Here is a 20,110-nt window from a genome sequence, read left to right as displayed (position 1 = left end):
ATAGACTCTACAAGGTGTCGAAAGCGTTCCATAGGGATACTGGCTCATGTTGACTCCAATGTTTTCCACAGTTGTTTCAAGTTGGCTGGATGTCCTTTGGGTGGTGGACAATTATTGAAACACACAGGAAACTGTTGAGTGTGGAAAAACCCAGCAGTGTTGCAGTTCTTGACACAAACCGGTGCACCTGGCACCTACTACCATACACCGTTCAAAGGCACTTAAATATTTTGTCTTGCCCCTTCACCCTCTGAATGGCATACACACGCAATCCATATCTCAATTGTCTCAAGGCTTAAAAATCCTTCTTTAACCTGTCTCCTCCCCTTCATCTACAATGATTTTAAGTGGATTTAACAAGTGACATCAATAAGGGATCATAGATTTCACCTGGATTCACCTGGTCAATCTATGTCATGGAAAGAGCTGATGTTCTTAATGTTTTCTATACTCRGTGTAAAGCATGCACAGAGATGATGATTTAAAGTGTTATTAGGTAGGCCTATTTTTGTAAATAAAACATCAGTCAGCTTTAGAGGCCCGGGTGGTGTAAAGTAACCCTACTTGCAATAAAATGTAGTACTTTTAATAAAAGATTATTGAATTTAATTAAATTGGATTAAATTCAAGCATTGTGTTGTCTGCCTGCTTTTCCCTACTATGTCTTCATTGAAACTCCCCATCATACAGTAGGTGAGCGAACATACAGTATATCATGCCCCTTTCAATGGTAGAATAAAATAAATAAGGTCTGTGGCCAGGCTGTCAGGGTAAACTACTGGCCCTCATATCATAGTTAGGTTCAGAAGTTTGGTGATCCGGTGAGCCTAATCACTGGCGATGATGATTCTTTGTTGAAACGTTCCATCCTGTGTGACGAATGTCTTGTGACACAATACGCATATTTCAGCTGTTTGTCCACAGCTAGGTTGCATTAGAAATGTTCTATTAGTCGATGTCAGTTAAGATTCCAATGTACTCATCTTAAATGTGTTGATACAYAGTTGTCAATGAGCAATATAGCGCTGTGCACTTTACTCATATGAATAGTTTATAAAATACATCTGTTTCGTAAAGAATCATCAATGCATTCAAAACTCAAGCATTTCATAACATGTCATGACTCTTTAACTTGGCATTATTCCATCTGTATGACGTGACAGAGGTTGTTCCATGAGAAAGCTGTTGATAAATCAAAATCAAATCAAATTTCATTTGTCACATGCGCCGAATACAACAGGTGTAGTAATGCTTACTTACAAGCGCTTAACCAACAATGCAGTTTTAAGAAAATAGAGTTAAGAAAATATTTACTAAATAAACTAAAGTAAAAAAAATGTACTTTAACACAATAAAATAACAATAATGAGGCTATATACAGGGGGTACCGGTATCAAGTCAATGTGTCTTGCTGTCACTCATGAGTTAAAGGGAGAAATTCCCTGCCTCAATAAGCCCTCAAAGTCACCCAAATCCCAGATTTCACAATCTTCCGTCTGCCACAATGACTCACTTCCAGAACTCGGCTTTAAAACAGCTCTCTCCCCACAGTGGCAGACAAAGCGGCTCTCTTCTCACAGCGGCAGATTCAAACTCACCATAGACAGAGAAGGAAGGAAAGAAAGAAAGAAAGAACTCGCAACTGAACTGACAAAGAGAGAAAGATATAACAATAAAATACTTAACAATACTTGTTACCAGCTAGATAACAACAGACTATATTAGAGGATTTCTAGTAGGATCATTTGTAACTCCAAGATGAGCATCAGAATGTCAGCCAGCCTTGTCGTTGTGCTCCTGGCCCTCCTGACCATTACTGAGGGTGAGTTTATATTATTACCTACATCACTCTGACTCAATGCATTGACACCAATGGACATGAATATAATGGTTATGAGCAGTAGGATTACTATTTTACCTTTATATACTGTACTGTATCTTGTATCTTATTGTACATACAAATAAATCTGCATCTCCCTCTCTAGATATGAAATATATACTGTATATATACTTTATATATGCCATTTAACACACGCTTTTATACAGAGCAACTTAAAGTCATGCGTGGATGACTCTCTTTCCCTCTCTCTAACTAATCAAGTGTGTTTGTCATCACGGTGGATGCCTGTGTATTCTTTCTACCCCTGACCCTTGACCTCTTACCTCTAACAGGGATGAGTCTGAGAGGCGTGGGGGCTGACCTGCGATGTCGCTGCATTGAGACGGAGAGCAGACGTATTGGTAAACTCATTAAGAAGATGGAGATGTTCCCTCCCAGCTCGCACTGCAGAGACACTGAGATCATGTGAGTCCTGCTGCTTCCTGATTGTAGTCCTATTACACTGGCAAATGCTTACTGTAAAATATGGCTATAATATGATGTTGACATTAAATGTGGTTACTGTATAATGTTAACTTAAAAATATATAACTTCAATTAATYAGTCCTACTCCCTGACTACCATCCAATTTCACTAGCTAATGCTGACACTAAAATGTAGTTATTACCAGGTTTCATGATTRTCTGACTGTGCTGTGTGTCTGTCCTGCAGTGCCACTCTGAGCAAGAGTGGTCAGGAGATTTGTCTGGATGTCAGCGCTCCTTGGGTCAARAGGGTCATTGAGAAGATGCTGGCCAAGTAAGTACTAGATAGGCTGTATGAGTTTAAGGATGTAAACCGACCGGTTAAAACCACACAGATAGGAAGAGTTAAATGACATAGAGTTTGATTGGACAAAATTATGTCATAAATACAGCATATACAGCAAATATAGCATGACTTGCTTCACCTGACAGAAATATGTCTAGGTTCAAGTGACATTTTTTTACATTTTCATTATCCTAAGCTTGGGGAATTGTCTTGTCCAGCTTCACAAAAAGTTCTGAATCAACTTGACATTGTTGATTATATTGTAATAACGTAATCTTTTATTTTCCTCAACAGCAACAAATGAAGAGGGGGAATCATTCCATGAATACTCTGGGATTCTGAACTGTTACAAGATACAAACCAAATAAGTATTTATAAGATTGATAGGCTGAATTCTATCATTTTCTATCCATGTTGAAATACAATACTAGATTTAGAGTGCCATGAGACTTTTTTAAGTGAAGAGACAGTCGGTTTCTTATATATAACCAAGTACTATGTACTAAGCTTATATTTTATTTTTATTTATAAAGTGTTTTTCTTGCATTGTTATAATCATATTATGAGATTTACATGCATTCCGGTTGTATTGGAATGATTTCGTAATGAATAACGTCACATCCTACTTGACCCTCAAACGAACGTATTCATGCAAACCTCAGTATATTTATTGATATATTTATTTAGTTGCCTATTTACTCATATTAAACTGTTGAATCATGTTGAAACTTCCACTTTAATTCAGTTACAATAAATGTGTAAAAAAAACAACTCTGAAATCTGTCTCTTGCTGTCTCTATTTCCTGTATATAATCATTACTCCACTTCTAAAATGCAATCACAGCTTGCTGTTGCTAGYTAATTTGTCCTGGGATATAAACATTGAGTTGTTATTTTACCTGAAATACATAAGGTCCTCTACTCCGACAATTAATCCCCACATAAAACGGTCAACTGAATCGTTTCTAGTCATCTCTCCTCCTTCTAGGCTTTTTCTTCTCTTGACTTTATATTGCGATTGGCAACTTTCATAAATTAGGTGCATTGCTGCCACTGACCTTGTTCGTCTTTCAGTCACCCACGTGGGTATAACCAATGAGGAGATGGCACGTGAGTACCTGCTTCTATAAACCAATGAGGAGATGGGAGAGGCAGGACTTGCAGCGCGATCTGCGTCAGAAATAGGAATGAGTTCTATTTTAGCCCTTTGCAACGCAGACGCTCGTTGGCGCACACGAGCAGTGTGGRTGCAATAATTGAATAATATAGATTACTAAATGTTTTTTTCAAAGCTCGCGCACGCGACGTGAGCGGTGTACTCAGCCTGTAAAGAAACATGATTTGCCCAAATGGTAAACTTAATCTTGAAGGCATCCACTTTGTCCCTCTGTTCAAATTGATTGTGCCACCTCCCTTGCATTGACACATTGAGCAAATTCAGATTATCAAAAATATCCGCCAGGTAGGCAAACCTGCGCAAGCCATTCCTCACAATCAAAATGTTCAAAGCTCATAAAAGCGTCCGAAAAGTTTACCCTGGAAAGCCAGTGGACCTCTGCATGATAAAGCACCTGCTGGTGCTCCCTCCCCATATCCCTGCAGAAGGCCTGGAAACACCTGCTTTTCATGGAACTCTTTTTGATATAGTTGATACGACTTGATACATCTTGAGAGTGGCGTGAGCTCAGGCATGATGTCCTTCGCTACCAAGCTCCCTGTGTAGGAATCAGTGTTCCACGTCGCACTCGGTGCTCTCTCCAGGATCAGCTTTACTAATCCGTAGTGCTTTCCCGTCATGGCAGCTGCCCATCAGTGGTCAGTACGCACCGCCCCAGGCCAGTCTACGGAGCCAGGTACAGTCGTATGAAAAAGTTTGGGCACCCCTCTGAGGCTGCATAATAATTTTACTCTGTCGTCACAGACAATGATCACAGTGGCATGCCATTCATTTCTAATAAAAGCTGAGTACTGGGGTATTGTCCAGACAAAGATTTTTAGTGTAGCAATATTAAGTTGTATGAAATTAAATCAGATGTGAAAATAGGCTATGCAAAAATGTGGGCCCCTTGTCATTCTGTTGATTTGAATACCTGTAACTACTTAGCACTGATTAATTGGAACACACAATTGGTTTGGTGAGCTCATTAAGCCTTGAACTTCATAGACAAGTGCATCCAATCACGAGAAAAGTATTTAAGGTGGCCAATTGCAAGTTGTTGTTCTCTTTGACTCTCCTCTGAAGAGTGGCAACATGGGGGCCTCAAAACAACTCTCAAATGACCTGAAAACAAAGATTGTTCAACATTATGGTTTAGAGGAAGGCTACAAAAAGCTATCGCAGAGATTTAAGCTGTCAGTGTCCATTGTGAGGAACATAGTGAGGAAATGGAAGACCACAGGCACAGTTCTTGTTAAGGCCAGAAGTGGCAGGCCAAGTAAAATATCGGAGCGGCAAAAGATGGTGAGAACGGTCAAAAACAGCCCACAGACCACCTCCAAAGACCTACAACATCATCTTGCTGCAGATGGTGTCACTGTGCATCGTTCAACAATTCAGCGGACTTTGCACAAAGAGAAGCTGTATGGGAGAGTGATGCGGAAGAAGCCTTTTCTGCACACACGCCACAAACAGAGTCGCTTGAGGTATGCAGACGCACATTTGGACAAGCCAGCTTCATTTTGGAATAAGGTGCTGTGGACTGATGAAACAAAGATTGAGTTATTTGGTCATAACAAGGGACGTTATGCATGGCGRCAAAAGAACACAGCGTTMCAAGAAAAACACTTGCTACCCACAGTAAAATTTGGTRGGGGTTCCATCATGCTGTGGGGCTGTGTGGCCAGTGYCGGTACTGGGAATCTTGTTAAAGTTGAGGGTCGCATGGATTCCACTCAATATCAGCAGATTCTTGGGAATAATGTTGAAGAATCAGTCACAAAGTTGAAGTTACGCCGGCGCTGGATATTTCAACAAGACAACRACCCAAAACACTGCTCAAAATCTACCCGGGCATTTATGCAGAGGAACAAGTACAATGTTCTGGAATGGCCATCCCAGTCCCCAGACCTGAATATCATTGAGAATCTGTGGGTTGATTTGAAGCGGGCTGTCCATGCTCGGCAACCATCAAACCTAACTGAACTGGAAATGTTTTGTAAGGAGGAATGGTCCAAAATACCTTCATCCAGAATTCAGACACTCATTAGAGGCTATGGGAAGCGTCTAGAGGCTGTTACTTTAGCAAAAGGAGGCTCTACTAAATATTGATGGGATTTTTCTATAGGGGTGCCCAAATTTATGCACCTGTCTAATTTTTTTTGGATGCATATTGCACATTTTCTGTTAATCCAATAAACCTCATTTCACTACTGAAATATTACTGTGTCCATCAGTTATTTGATAGATCAAAATGAAAATCCTGATCCAAACACCGAATTATTTATAAATGGAAATCATGGAAATTGTCAGGGGTGCCCAAACTTTTTCATACGACTGTACATATCCATTGTGCTAAAGACAGCCTCTGCGGTGGTGATGGGCAAATCAGCACTAAAAAGGAACTTCTCCTCAAAGTTATTATCCCAGACGTGTCTGACAGACCATTAGAATTGCATGGTTAGCCACATCTGTGGATTCATCAAGCTGCAGTGCGTAATGGCCATTTGCAGTATTGCGCTATGATGTCTGACACGATATGTCCTCAGACATGTCCTGGATTCTCCTCACGGTGTCATTGGATAGGGGTATGGTTATGAATCTGTTGGCGGCTGACTATCCCACGATTTCAGTGCACATATCAATCGCAGCAGGGAGTATGAGATCCTCAGCGCTGGTGTGGGCTTTTTTGCACTTAGCAATATGCTGGGCCACAAGGTATGATGCGCAAAGTTACTTTTCTTGTACTGTGCATACCTTGTTCAATGACTCTTGTGAGGCCTCCAGATATTGACATTTCCTTTAAAAAAGTCAGCTGTCTATCTTTATGGCTTGGATGCTTGGTGCCCAGATGCCTTTTCATTTTGGAAGGTTTCATGCTCTCATTAGCTAACAGCTCATTGCATAGGACCCACTTCGGTCTACACCAGCAGAGGCTCCTCAGAGGAGGAAGGGGAGGACCATCCTCCTCAGTGAAATTTCATAAAAATACAATTAGTGAAACATTAAAAAGTTGTCCTTTTTTCAATAAAACTATACTAAATATATTCATATGTCACCAAATAATTTACTAAAATACACTGTTTTGCAATGAAGGTCTACAGTAACTTCAACAGCACTCTCTGGGGTAGCATCATTTTGTAGGTGGAGGACAGCTAGCTTCTGTCCTCCTTTGGGTACATTGACTTCAATACAAAACCTAGGAGGCTCGTAGACATCACCCCTTTCCATAGACATACATGGTAATTATTATTACAACCAATCAAAGATTTTGCAGTATGAACTGACAAGTTGTCCATCCAATCATAAAATTAGGATCAGAGAATGAACCAAGTGTGTTGTATTGGGATTGTTCTATAGGGCATTATGGGGGTTCTATGTGTAAAGAACCCCTTTCATTCTCTGGGGTACATGGAAAAGGTGTGAATTAAAACCAAGGGTCGACCTCTGCCTGAGATCGGTTTCATGAAGAAGGATGAAAAGGTGATACCAACTGGTATCAAATGTACTGGCATTGCCTGCTTTATGGAAAGGTTGAGCCTTGGTCGAAAGGTGGGTACAGTGACCCGAAGCACATCGATCATTCAGCTAAACAAAAGCAGGAAGCAGAAAAATGGCCATATCAGATTCAAGCTTTTGGGAAAAATCTGCATCGATTATGATGAAGGTCTGCATATTCAAACACAAGGAGAAAGTAAGAAGAAACAGGGATGTTCTTAACCTGTTGAGGACAGAGGGCGCTGTTTTCACTTTGGGGGRAAATCGTGCCCAATTTAAACGGCCTCGTACTCAATTCTTGCTTGTACAATATGCATATTATTATTACTATTGGATAGAAAACACTCTCTAGTTTCTAAAACCGTTTGAATTATATCTGTGAGTAAAACAGAACTCGTTTGGCAGCAAACTTCCTGACCAGGAAGTGGAAAGTCTGAAAACGATGCTCTGTTCTAGGGCCTGCCTATAAATGGGCATGATACGTATTAGTATACATGCACGTCATACACCTTCCACTAGATGTCAAGAGGCAGTGAGAGAAGAAATGGGGTGTTTATCTTGGTCTGAGGTGGAATGAATCCTCTTGGAATGACGTGTCACCCATTTCCTGTTTTCTGGAAAGCGCGAGGATGGACCTGGAATTGCCTTCTGGAAAGCTGTCGTTATAGGCGACTACTATCTCCGGCTTTGATTTTATTTGATACATGTCACAATATCATCATAAAGTATGTTTTTTCAATATAGTTTTATTAGATTATTGAAATTTATTCGGGACGTTAGGCGTGTTGCGTTGTCTGTGTTTGTTGACGATGGAGAGCTTCGCGCCACTTGGCGAGTGTGCTTGCTAATTCAAGAGGGACAAAGGACGTTCTAAAACCAAACAACGATTGTTCCCGACAAAGGACCTCTTGTACAACATTCTGATGGAAGCTCATCAAAAGTAGGACCCATTTTATGATGCTATTTCATATATCTGTCGAACTGTGTACTATTAGTTTTGCGCCCAGGTTTTGGGCACTATCTCGCCATAACGTAAGCCTTATGTCGTAAATGAAGTTATTTTTAGATCTAACATTGCGATTGCATTAAGAACTAGTGTATCTATCATTTCCTATACAACATGTATTTTTTTGTAATGTTTATGAATAGTTATTTGGTCAGAATAGGTGAGAGTCTAATAGAAATATCCGCACATTCTGGGAAAAAGTTGCTATGTTAGCACAATGTATAACCACTGATTTCAGCCCTAAATATGCACATTTTCGAAAACATAAGTGTTGTATAACCTGATGTTATAGGACTGTCATCTGATGAAGGTTTATGAAGGTTAGTGAAAATTAATATATTTTGCTGGTTTATTCGCTAACGCTAACGTGCCTATTGCTATCGCTAACGTGCCTTGATGAATGAATGCGGTTGTGTGGTAGGCTATTGTAGTAAGCTAATATAATGCTATATTGTGTTTTCGCTGTAAAACACTAAAAAATCGGAAATATTGCGTGATTCACAAGATGTTTGTCTTTAATTTGCTGTACACCATGTATTTTTCAGAAATGTTTTATGATGAGTATTTAGGTATTTCACGTTGGTCTCTATAATTACTCTGGCTGCTTCGGTGCTATTTTTGATGGTAGCTGTGATTGTAGCTGCAATGTAAAACTGATTTATACCTCAAATATGCACATTTTTCGAACAAAACATAGATTTATTGTGTAACATGTTATAGGACTGTCATCTGATGAAGTTGTTTCTTGGTTAGTTTGGTTGGTTCTTGGTTAGTTTGCTTGGTTTCGTGCATGCTACCTGTGCTGTGAAAAATGTCTGTCCTTTTTTGTATTTGGTGGTGAGCTAACATAAATATATGTGGTGTTTTCGCTGTAAAACATTTTAAAAATCGGACATGTTGACTGGATTCACAAGATGTGTATCTTTCATTTGCTGTATTGGACTTGTTAATGTGTGAAAGTWAAATATTTCTAAAAKATATTTTTTGAATTTCGCGCTCTGCCTTTTCAGTGGAATGTGGGAGGAGTTTYGCTAGCGGAACGCTGGGTCTAGACAGGTTCGGTTTATCAACACCACTGCGTTTTTGGGCATGGAAGAATTAGCTTTAAGATGACGCGACCAGAAGGAAAGTTCCGCCAACAAGGGCAACTACAGACACAAGCAAAAACTCATGACATAAATGTTGCAGTAGCCTAGGCTACACCCAAACAAATCTGATATGCTGTATGGGATGAAAACAAGATCATTTTTCAGTCTGATCGACTGTAGGCTACTTACAGCCTATGCGCCCTGTCCATCTGGTCAGGGTAAACTAATTGGTGACGTTATATATTTATAGTCCATTGTGTGTCAGGAGAAAATGTGAATGTGATCGAATTTTGTTTATATTCAAAATTGGGCTGGCTAGGCTGCCTATACATTTTTAATCCCAAATTATTAACTGGAATTAATCTTCAGCATAATACTGATGACAGATGTGAATAAATGTTTTATAAGGCTTACAGTTGCATAGGCCTGCATGATGCATAAAGCAAGGTCAGCCCTGTGAGTTCTATTGTCTATCAGTTGTTGTCTCTGTGTCTGGGTAGAGGAAACCCCCCTGTTAGTCTAGTCTGAATACAATTAATATGAACAAATATAAGGTAGCTGCAGTTTGACAGGGTTTTCATCCCCCCAGGGCCAGGAGTTTTTTTCAGGAGTTAAAAACAACAACATGTGACCTGATTAGGAACAACTGGGTCCATCATAGCCCATATACAACCTTTATCCCTGTCATACCTTATAGGGTCCAGAGTTTTCCTAGTTAGGTTAACATATAAGGAAAAACTCCACGCCACAGGGGGTAAAACTTGCCCCCCCGCTCTGGGACCTATGGTGCCACCAGTCTGCTTGCAGTTGTCAGGTATACGGATGATCAGGGCTTTATTCAGTAATGTTTCTTGGGCTACTTTGATGTGTCAAGTGTGCGAGATGCGCAGTCTGTGTTTGACTTTCTGAATTTTGAGATGTCTGAGTTTATCTTCATGGAGAAACTTGTTGTCCAAACCTACGATGGCGCAGCTGTAATGAAATGTATCTGCTATTTGTATGTACAGCTAAGTCCCCTCCTGTTCCCTGATTAAAAGGTGATGACTACTCCACTCCACTACCATTGTCAACTTTCTCCTGACATGAACTGAAGCCGCGTCTCATGTGCCCGCTCATCCACTGGCACATTGAATGTTTCCCCTCCAAGCACTATGAGTATCCCTATCAATTTTCTCTAATTATTGTATGCAGAGTCAATCACATACAAACAAAATCACATTATTACACATCAATGATTTTACTTCTTACTTGGACAAACTCATTCTTAGCTMTTTTGTCTAACTGTGTAATGTGTTGTATTATTGTTTTTTTTGTCTTCCCAGTCAAATCCTGTCCTGCACTGGTYAAGCCTCTGAACACCTCAACTCATGCCTCATACAATCACTGCTGTGATCCCTTTCCAACACGGTGTAAGTAGCCCTCTCATTCCCATTCCCCATAATATTGTACTATAAATGTCTTTATTAAATACTTTAGGTTCAAATAATTAGTATTTGAAACACACTTTGTCGTCTCTGTGCGTTCCGCGCCTACACCGTGTGTCTCCCATCCTCCTCAATTTTCAAGTCACCTGCCTCCACTGGCCCACACCTGACTTTCTATGTATGTAAAACCATATTTGATGAAGTCTGGGTGGTATTTTCTCTTCTTGACAGGGACCGGGTTGTCTGCCTTGTTGTTGACATTGTGTCACGATCGTCTAAGGTGGAAACAGTAGACCAAGGTGCAGCGTGGTGAGCGTACGTACTTCTTTATTATAAGATGTCGCCAACAAAACAATAAACATCAAACCGAAAACGTGAAGCCAACGTAGTGCTCACAAGCAACTATACATGGACAACTACCCACAAATACAGGTGGGAAAAAGGCTACCTAAGTATGGTTCTCAATCARAGACAACGGTCGACAGCTGCCTCTGATTGAGAACCACATCCGGCCAAACACCAAGAAATACAAATCATAGAAAAAGGAACATAGAATGCCCACCCAAATCACACCCTGACCAAACCAAAATAGAGACATAAAAAGCTCTCTACGGTCAGGGCGTGACACATTGGAATCAGCAGCAGATGAAGAGGGAGCTACACGTTTTAAAAACTTGTCCATGATTTTACTCTGACAGCTAGCCTACATGAGTTAAATGACAGCTAACTATCCACATGTGCAATGCTTGCAGAACACATCTGCATAGTTAGCTGTCAATCAAGCTAGCTGTCAGAAGAAGATCTGTATTATCTGATTGGACGTGTCACATTTAAAACAAAACAATGTGGCAGAATGACATTTTTATTGGATCAGTGTGTCAAATCAAATGTTTATTGGTCACGTACACATATTTTGCAGATGTTATTGTGGGTGTAGCGAAATGCCTGTGTGTGTGTGTGTGTGTCGAGAAATCTGTAATTGGATAAGTGTGTGTGTGGGGGGTGAGAACGTTATTGTATTGGTCAGCAAAAACCCTCAGAGTCCGAACGTAGGTAGCCATTTCACCACTGCGGATGCACTGCATGTGTTATGGCTCGTGTACAYTAGTACGCGGTAAATTGCTGAGTGCCGATTAGGCCGCCAGAGTAGCTCGCTTGTGGGCGTGCTGTCAGCTTATAGCAGTAAGTTCAATTCTGCATCAAGAATTCAGCATAGCAAGTTTGTATGAAGGTCTGGTTATTAAATGGGTAAATAGTTTAATCCATTCTCCATTTCATGAATTTATTCACAGGTAAAAAGTAATATGCTCTAAAACGCTCTGGTGACAAACACAAATTGCTGTCCTGTTTCCAATCGTCCACATGGCTGGGGGAACCTATTCAAGCAAGTAAATATATTTAGATTWTTTTTTTTTAAACAATGTATTATTAGCTAAATAGCTACAGTGCAAGCTAACTCAAATGAGCTGCTAACGTAACTAGCTAGCTATCTAGCCAACTTTACATACTGTATAGATAGCTAGCTAAGTGAATTAAATATCACCAGCTACCTACCTTCATATTAGCTAGCTATCTTGACGTATTTATGTAGTTCCAGTCCCTAGAAGTGAGGATGGAGATAWTAGTAACATAATATTCAGTGTGGTCTAATGAAGTCTGTTTCTTGTGAGGTTTTCTGTCCTCAGATACAGAGAGCTGTGAAAGCCGGTCTGCAGATGAAGAGGTCCCAATGAAGAGCAGTGGTTCTCAGTCCTGGTCCTGTGGACTCAAAGGGGTGCACATTTTTGTTTTTGCCTTAGCACTACACAGCTGATTCAAATGATCAACTCATCATCAAGCTTCAAGTGGTATTTATGTATTCATGCTATCCTTGATATGATCCTGCTATTGTCACATGCTACCCATGCACATGTGTGTGCACATGCATCTATCTATCCAACGTTATCATGATTTGTTATAAGTGATATTACACTTTAGTAATCCACAATGAGCTGGTGATGTAAAAGTTGAATAATGACATTATCTTCCATATTCCTACAGATACCTTTAGGTGACCAGGGCCATCTGGGACTGCCTCCTGGAGGAATTCAGGAGGCAGCAAGAGAGGCAATCTGTGTGCGGGAGATCTTCACCTCCTACTTCTTCGAAGAGGGTGCTGTTCCCTGGCAACACCATAGACTACACAATGCACAACCAAAKGCTCTTTTAAGAGCCATCCACATTGCAATAAGAGTATTATTCCATGTATTTAGCTATGTCAACTGCAGTTATTAAATTCACAGTTTCTCTCCCTTTGATTTCTACTTCTCAGGTGACGGTGCTGTTTAGGTAAGGGTGTGATGTATGTACAAAATCAAAACAGGCCATTTTAAGTCACCCGTATTGAAAACAAATGGAACAATTAGACGCCTTATAACCCACACCTACACACTCATGTATCAATCTGATTGATGAATTGTGTTGTGTAGCAAGCAGGCTCAGGTGGATAACTGTGGCTCCTTCCACCCTCAAAGAATAAGCAAGAGGGCCAACCATGGAGAATAGCAAGACACTTCATTATTTCTATAACTACTCTATATTGTTTGTCCTCATGTGTCTGTGCCTGTTTTTCAAGATAAAGTAGTCTGCTGCCACTTAGTGTGGACACCAGGTGAAGCCACACACAGATTCCTGTTGAACACTGTCTCTTTAACTACCTTATTTTCTCAATAACAGTCTCTCTCCTTCACTTCACCCCTCTCTCTTCTTCTACCGAAATCCAAGAGGTTATATCAGCTGTGTCGGTGAACCCCTTCCGCATCTGAACTGGCTACATAGAGGGCACAGCATGATCAGAGGTAAGAGGTTATGTAATTGTGATGAACTGGGAGAACATTAGGGTAGCACTATGATCCATTAATCATGTGGTGTCTTCCCTGCTCCTCTGTTCTTACCTCTTTCCCTTTGTCTTTTACACCTCTCGCCACCTCTTTCTTCCTCTTTTTATAATGCACACCAGATGCGCATTGAAGTACAGATTGAACTTGTATTTATGTTGCCTGGCAAAAGTAAACCCAGCACAGGACACAAACTAATTTGGGGTTGTTTATTCTGTCAAAGCTTAAATTTAAAATAGGATAATGTAGGAGGGAAATCACTGCAAGGTGAAGTCACCATAAAGTAAAGTTAAGTCTAAATCACAATCAAGTGAAATAAATCTGTTAGTAAAGTGCATAAAAACAATCTGAGTGCAATAAGTACAAGGTGAAATGCATAAACGGTAGTGGCTCTGCTTTCTATAGAAAAACAAGAAAATACAGAGACCACAATGTTCACAGTTAGAATGTACTTTCTAACATTTCAAATATCTGGGTACAAGATGTCCATAAACATAATGACACTGTGCATGAAAAACAAAAATAAATGTCATAAACAAATATGAATACTTACAAACACACTGTCCACGTGATACCCTAACCCCACATGGAACAGTAGATCCTCATCTCACCCATACTGCACTGGGAGAAATGTTATATCAACAGATAAGTTACAATTCAAAAATGAAACAAAATACAACACACTGAAGCTTTACACGAAACAAAATGTAATTTTGACAATTTCTCACGCTTTACAGTTGGCACTATGCATTCGGGCAGGTAGCGTTCTCCTGGTATCCACCAAACCCAGATTCGTCCGTCAGATTGCCAGATGGTGAAGTGTGATTCATTACTCCAGCAAACGTGTTTCCACTGCTCCAGTTTCCAATGGCGGTGAGCTTTACACCTCTCCAGTCGATGTTTGGCGGTGCGCATGGTGATCTTAGGCTTGTGTGCGGCTGCTCGGCCATGGAAACCCATTTTATGAAGCTCCCGAGGAACAGTTATTGCGCTGACGTTGCTTCCAGAGGMAATTTGGAACTCAGTAGTGAGTGTTGCAACAGAGGACAGACGATTTTTACGAAATTTTATGAATTGACTTTTTGGAAAGGTGGCATCCTATGACGGTGCCACGTTGAAAGTCACTGAGCTATTCAGTAAGGCCATTTTAATGCCAATGTTTGTCTATGGAGATTGCATGGCTGTGTGCTCGATTTCATACACCTGTCAGCAACGGGCGTCGCTGAAATAGCCAAATCCACAAATTTGAAGGGCTGTTCACATACTTTTGTATATATAGTGTATGATCAGGGCCGGCCCAAGTCTTCTATGTTTTAAAGTTAATTTCCTGCAATTCTATACATTTTGCCATTGAGTATAGAGGAAATATTGCCATTTTAAAGCAAGTTTTCTGCAATTCTACACATTTTGCTATGTGTCAGAGAGAACATTTAGCAATTGTATAACTAATTTCATGCAATTCGGGCTAGGACCAGCCCTGCTCCCACAGCTCACTAACAGCATCACAACAAAGCACACATATGCTTTTGTTGAAGTAAATACTTATTTCCCTCTCACACTATCGGTTCCTCAATGTGGTCTAATCCCGCCCCCTCCATTGTCCACTGCCCACCCTTTTCCCGTCGTAAACCCCGTCTCACAATTCAACGCAGGCCCTGGTGTGGTATCACTTCATGATTTTGCCCAATAGAACATCCGATGGAGGGAGTAGGCTAGTTGAAACACACACTTTAATCCCAAATCACCCCCTTCCCCTCCATTTGCGTGTTCACGCACAAGCGTCCCTAAACTGAAGGAGCAACATTTATCGAGGGTGTTGTAGTATCTAATTAGACCCTCCCGTAGACACTTCTATTGAGCCTGCAACGCTGCCACATTCATAGCGAATTAGAATACCATAAGGAACAGTGCTATTTTTGAGTTCGTGCAATTTCACACAAATTAATGGAGAAGCGTGACTAATTATATGACACGTGCATTTATTTATGTCTGATTTCGAGACTTGACAAATACAAAAGATGAGATACCTATGAAATTAAATGTTTAAGTGTTAGCCTACTGATATTTTATTATTTAAAAGTGGAACATGAATTGTCCTGAAGTTGATGGGTTTACTGATTCCCTCACCACTCAATTCAAGGGGCTTTATTGGGTAGGCCGTCATTGTGAATAATCATTTGTTCTTAACTGACTTGCCTAGTTAAATAAAGGTTAAAAAATTGCACCACTCTCTGGAAGTCACCCTCGGAGTGACTTCGTCAGCAACACGTCGTCAGCAACACGTGACAACAGAGGGCACTCTGAGTGAGTTGGTAGGAGTGAGACGGTGGTTTGGGAATAACCAAGAAGAGTTGCATTCCAAACACTTAAAAGACACACCCTTTCCCCTCAAATTATGTGGATCCTTCTGATGTCTGACGAGTTGACACTTGCAGGGCAAGGGAAGAATTAATTCATTTTAAATGGACCGCTCTTCCCCGAAAATGTCTCACTCTTTCCTTCCTTCCATTGTTGTGTTTTCAGTTTTCAGTCATCATTTTGTTAGAGGATGTACAATAATCGCGAATTGAATTATAAGGCGTTTTGTGCCCCGGAGTGAACATAATTGTACACTCCCAAACTCGATGAAAAACGAGGGCTAAGGTGCCTAAGTTGCCAATTTCTTTTGCCTGGCTAATCATTTGGGCTGACTACAGAGATGGCTGCTCGGATTCGCCCAAGGGCATAAGGCAAAGTGGAGGAGGGTGTCTTTTATGTGTTTGAAAGTAATTTTTGTGATTAAACTTGTCCCGATCACATGACCTGGCCAGCAAAAAAAACTATGTGCGCGTTCTTATCTCTTATCAAATTATTTTAAATAGTGTTGAATTATGGGGATACAAATTGTCTGACTTGCGCCTAGATGTTGACTGCATGAACTTGACAAAAATCCTGTGATGAAAGGTAATCAAGTTTTGACTGCGGCCAGCGCTTGCATTGTCAATTGTCAATCAAGCAAGTCAAATCGTATTTGTCACATGCGCCGAATACAACACACCTGAAATGCTTTCTTACAAGCCCTTAATAACCAACAATGCATTTCAAGAAAGAGTTAAGAAAATATTTACTAAATAAACGAATGTAAAAAATAAGAAAAAGTAACAATAAAATAACGAGGCTATATACAGGGGGTACCAGTACCGAGTCAGTGTGCGTGGTACAGGTTAGTCAAGGTCATTTGTACATGTAGGTATGGGTAAAGTGACTATGCATAGATAATAGACAGCGTGTAGCAGCAGTGTAAAAACAAATGGGGGGTGTCAATGTAAATAGTCCGGGTGGCCATTTGATTAATTGTTCAGCAATCTTATGGCTTAGGGGTAGAAGCTGTTAAGGAGCCTTTTGGACCTAGACTTGGAGCTCCTGTACCGCTTGCCGTGCGGTAGCAGAGAGAACAGTCTATGACTAGGGTGTCTTTTTAGGGCCTTCCTCTGACACCGCCTGGTATAGAGGTCCTGGATGACAGGAAGCTTGGCCCCAGGGATGTACTGGGCTGTACGCACTACCCTCTGTAGCGCCTTACGGTCAGATGCCTTGCAGTTGCCATGGTCAGGATACTCTCGATGGTGCAGATGTAGAACTTTTTGAGGATCTGAGGTCCCATGCCAAATATTTTCAGCCGTTGTCGTGCCCTCTTCACGACTGTCTTGGTGTGTTTGGACCATGATAGTTCATTGGTGATGTGGACATCAAGGAACTTGAAACTCTTGACCCGCTCCACTACAGCCCTGTCGATGTTAATGGGGCCTGTTCGGGCCACCTTTTCCTGTAGTCCACGATCAGCTCCTTTGTTTTGCTTACATTGAGGTAGAGGTTGTTGTCCTGGCACCACACTGAATTAAGTTATGAACATTACAGTGTTTTTGTTTGACCCATGCGAGGGTGACTGAAACAGGAACCAACTTTTCTGCAATTCATGTATACAGTGGATATGTACAAATGAATGTGATGTTTGAGGTTCTCTCACACCAATTGATTGTACAATGTACACATATATTTTCAGTTTGTGAGTGTGTAAATATAAGGGTTGGAAACATGTTTAGTTGGACATAATAAAGAAAAACTTTTGTAAACAATGGGAACACTGCCATTTTGCACTGAGCCTTGCGTTTGGAAAACCACATCAGTAGCTAGGTTTCCATCCAATTGGCGACAGATTTTCATGCAAATATTATGAGAAAAAATAAGGAACCCGCACACTGCTCTTGATAGTATCACTGCTCTTTAATAAGCTTTACGTATCGGCCTCACGGCCTTCATCAGAGCGTTTGTGAGTAATTTTTTTTTTTTATCACCCTTATGTAAATCTAGCCTCACTCACATCTGTTCCACGCATCGAATGGGGTTGGAGTCGATATGATAAAATCGGCATAAAGAGTGTGTTTCCACCAAACTGACTTGATATTAAGTCAGTGCACGATGACATTGTTCACACAACATGTACTTTTTCGCTTACGTTTTCCTATCCTGCTAAGCATTCAAAATGTAATGAGTACTTTTGGGTGTCAGGGAAATGTATGGTGTAAAAAGTACTTTATTTTCTTTAGGAATGTAGTGAAGTAAAAGTTCTCAAATACCCCCCAAAATGACTTAACTAGTACTTTAAGTATTTTTACCTAAGTACTTTACACCACTGCTGTCACTCAGGAGTAAAATGGAGAAATACCCTGCCTCACTCAGCCAGTCAGTCAGCCAAGTCCCCGATTTCACAATCTCCCATATGCCATAATGACTCACTTCCAGAACTCGGCTTTAAAACATCTCTCCTCACAGCGGAAGATTCAAACTCGCCACAGACAGAGAAGAAAGAAGAGAAAGAAAGAAAGAGAACTCGCAACCTGACTGACAATAAGACAAAGATATAACAATACTTGTTACCAGCTAGATAACAACAGACTATATTAGAGGATTTCTAGTAGGATCATCTGTAACTCCAAGATGAGCATCAGAATGTCAGCCAGCCTTGTCGTTGTGCTCCTGGCCCTCCTGACCATTACTGAGGGTGAGTTTATATTTTACCTACATCACTCTGACTCAATGCATTGAACCCAATGGACATGAATATAATGGTTATGAGCAGTAGGATTACTATTTACCTTTATATACTGTACTGTATCTTGTATCTTATCATACATACAACTAAATCGTCATCTGCATCTTTATTTATATATATATATAAATGCCATTTTAAAACACGCTTTTATCCAGATGACTCTCTCTTCCCTCTCTCTAACTAATCAAGTGTGTTTGTCATCACGGGGATGCCTGTGTATTCTTTACCCCTGACCCTTGACCTCTTACCTCTAACAGGGATGAGTCTGAGAGGCGTGGGGCTGACCTGCGATTTCGCTGCATTGAGACGGAGAGCAGACGTATTGGAAACTCATTAAGAAGATGGAGATGTTCCCTCCCATCGCACTGCAGAGACACTGAGATCATGTGAGTCCTGCTGCTTCCTGATTGTAGTCCTATTACACTGGCAAATGCTTACTGTAAAATATGGCTATTATATGATGTTGACATTAAATGTGGTTACATATAACGTTAACTTAAAAATATATAACTTCATATTATCAGTCCTACTCCCTGATACATACATTTCACTAGCTAATGCTGACACTAAATGATAGTTATTACCAGGTTTCATGATTATCTGACTGTGCGTGTGTCTGTCCTGCAGTGCCACTCTGAGCAAGAGTGGTCAGATTTGTCTGGATGTCAGCGCTCCTTGGGTCAAGAGGGTCATTGAGAAGATGCTGGCCAAGTAGTACTAGAATAGGCTATGAGTTTAAGGATGTAAACCGACCGGTTAAAACCACACAGATAGGATGACTGTTAAATGACAGAGAGTTTGACTGGACAAAATGATGTCATAAATACAGCAGAGCATGACTTGCTTCACCTGACTAGGTTCAAATGACATTTTCTTTCATCTTTTACTATCCTAAGCTTGGGGGATTTCTTGTCCAGTTCACAAAAAGTTCTGAATCAACTTGACATTGTTGATTATATTGTAATAACGTAATCTTTTATTTTCCTCAACAGCAACAAATGAAGAGGGGGAATCATTCCATGAATACTCTGGGATTCTGAACTGTTACAAGATACAAACCAAATAAGTATTTATAAGATTGATAGGCTGAATTCTATCATTTTCTATCCATGTTGAAATACAATACTAGATTTAGAGTGCCATGAACTTTTAAATGAAGAGAACATCGGTTTCTTATATACAACCAAATACTATGTACTAAGCTATATTTAATTTTTATTTATCAATAGTTTTTATTTTGTTGAGATTACATACATTCCAGTTGTATTGGAATGATTTCGTAATGATAACGTCACATCCTACTTGACCTCAAACAATGTA

General features: G+C 40.3%; 1 protein-coding gene and 1 pseudogene across 1 annotated transcript; both read left to right on the top strand.

Annotated features, from left to right (window-relative positions):
• The first annotated feature begins 1,574 nt into the window (after positions 1 to 1,574).
• LOC111981499 (interleukin-8-like) lies at positions 1,575 to 3,373 on the top strand. Its single transcript, XM_024012781.2, has 4 exons — positions 1,575 to 1,822; positions 2,173 to 2,305; positions 2,552 to 2,638; positions 2,945 to 3,373. Exons 1-4 carry the CDS (start codon positions 1,759 to 1,761, stop codon positions 2,952 to 2,954), a joined length of 294 nt encoding a protein of 97 aa, XP_023868549.1. The 5' UTR covers positions 1,575 to 1,758; the 3' UTR covers positions 2,955 to 3,373.
• Positions 3,374 to 18,597: 15,224 nt separating this feature from the next.
• On the top strand, positions 18,598 to 19,874 carry LOC111981936 (interleukin-8-like; annotated as a pseudogene).
• Positions 19,875 to 20,110: the final 236 nt, after the last annotated feature.

The sequence above is a fragment of the Salvelinus sp. IW2-2015 genome, linkage group LG20 (assembly GCF_002910315.2).
Source record: "Salvelinus sp. IW2-2015 linkage group LG20, ASM291031v2, whole genome shotgun sequence".
Taxonomy (NCBI): domain Eukaryota; kingdom Metazoa; phylum Chordata; class Actinopteri; order Salmoniformes; family Salmonidae; genus Salvelinus; species Salvelinus sp. IW2-2015.
This window is presented reverse-complemented; position numbering and strand designations above follow the sequence as displayed.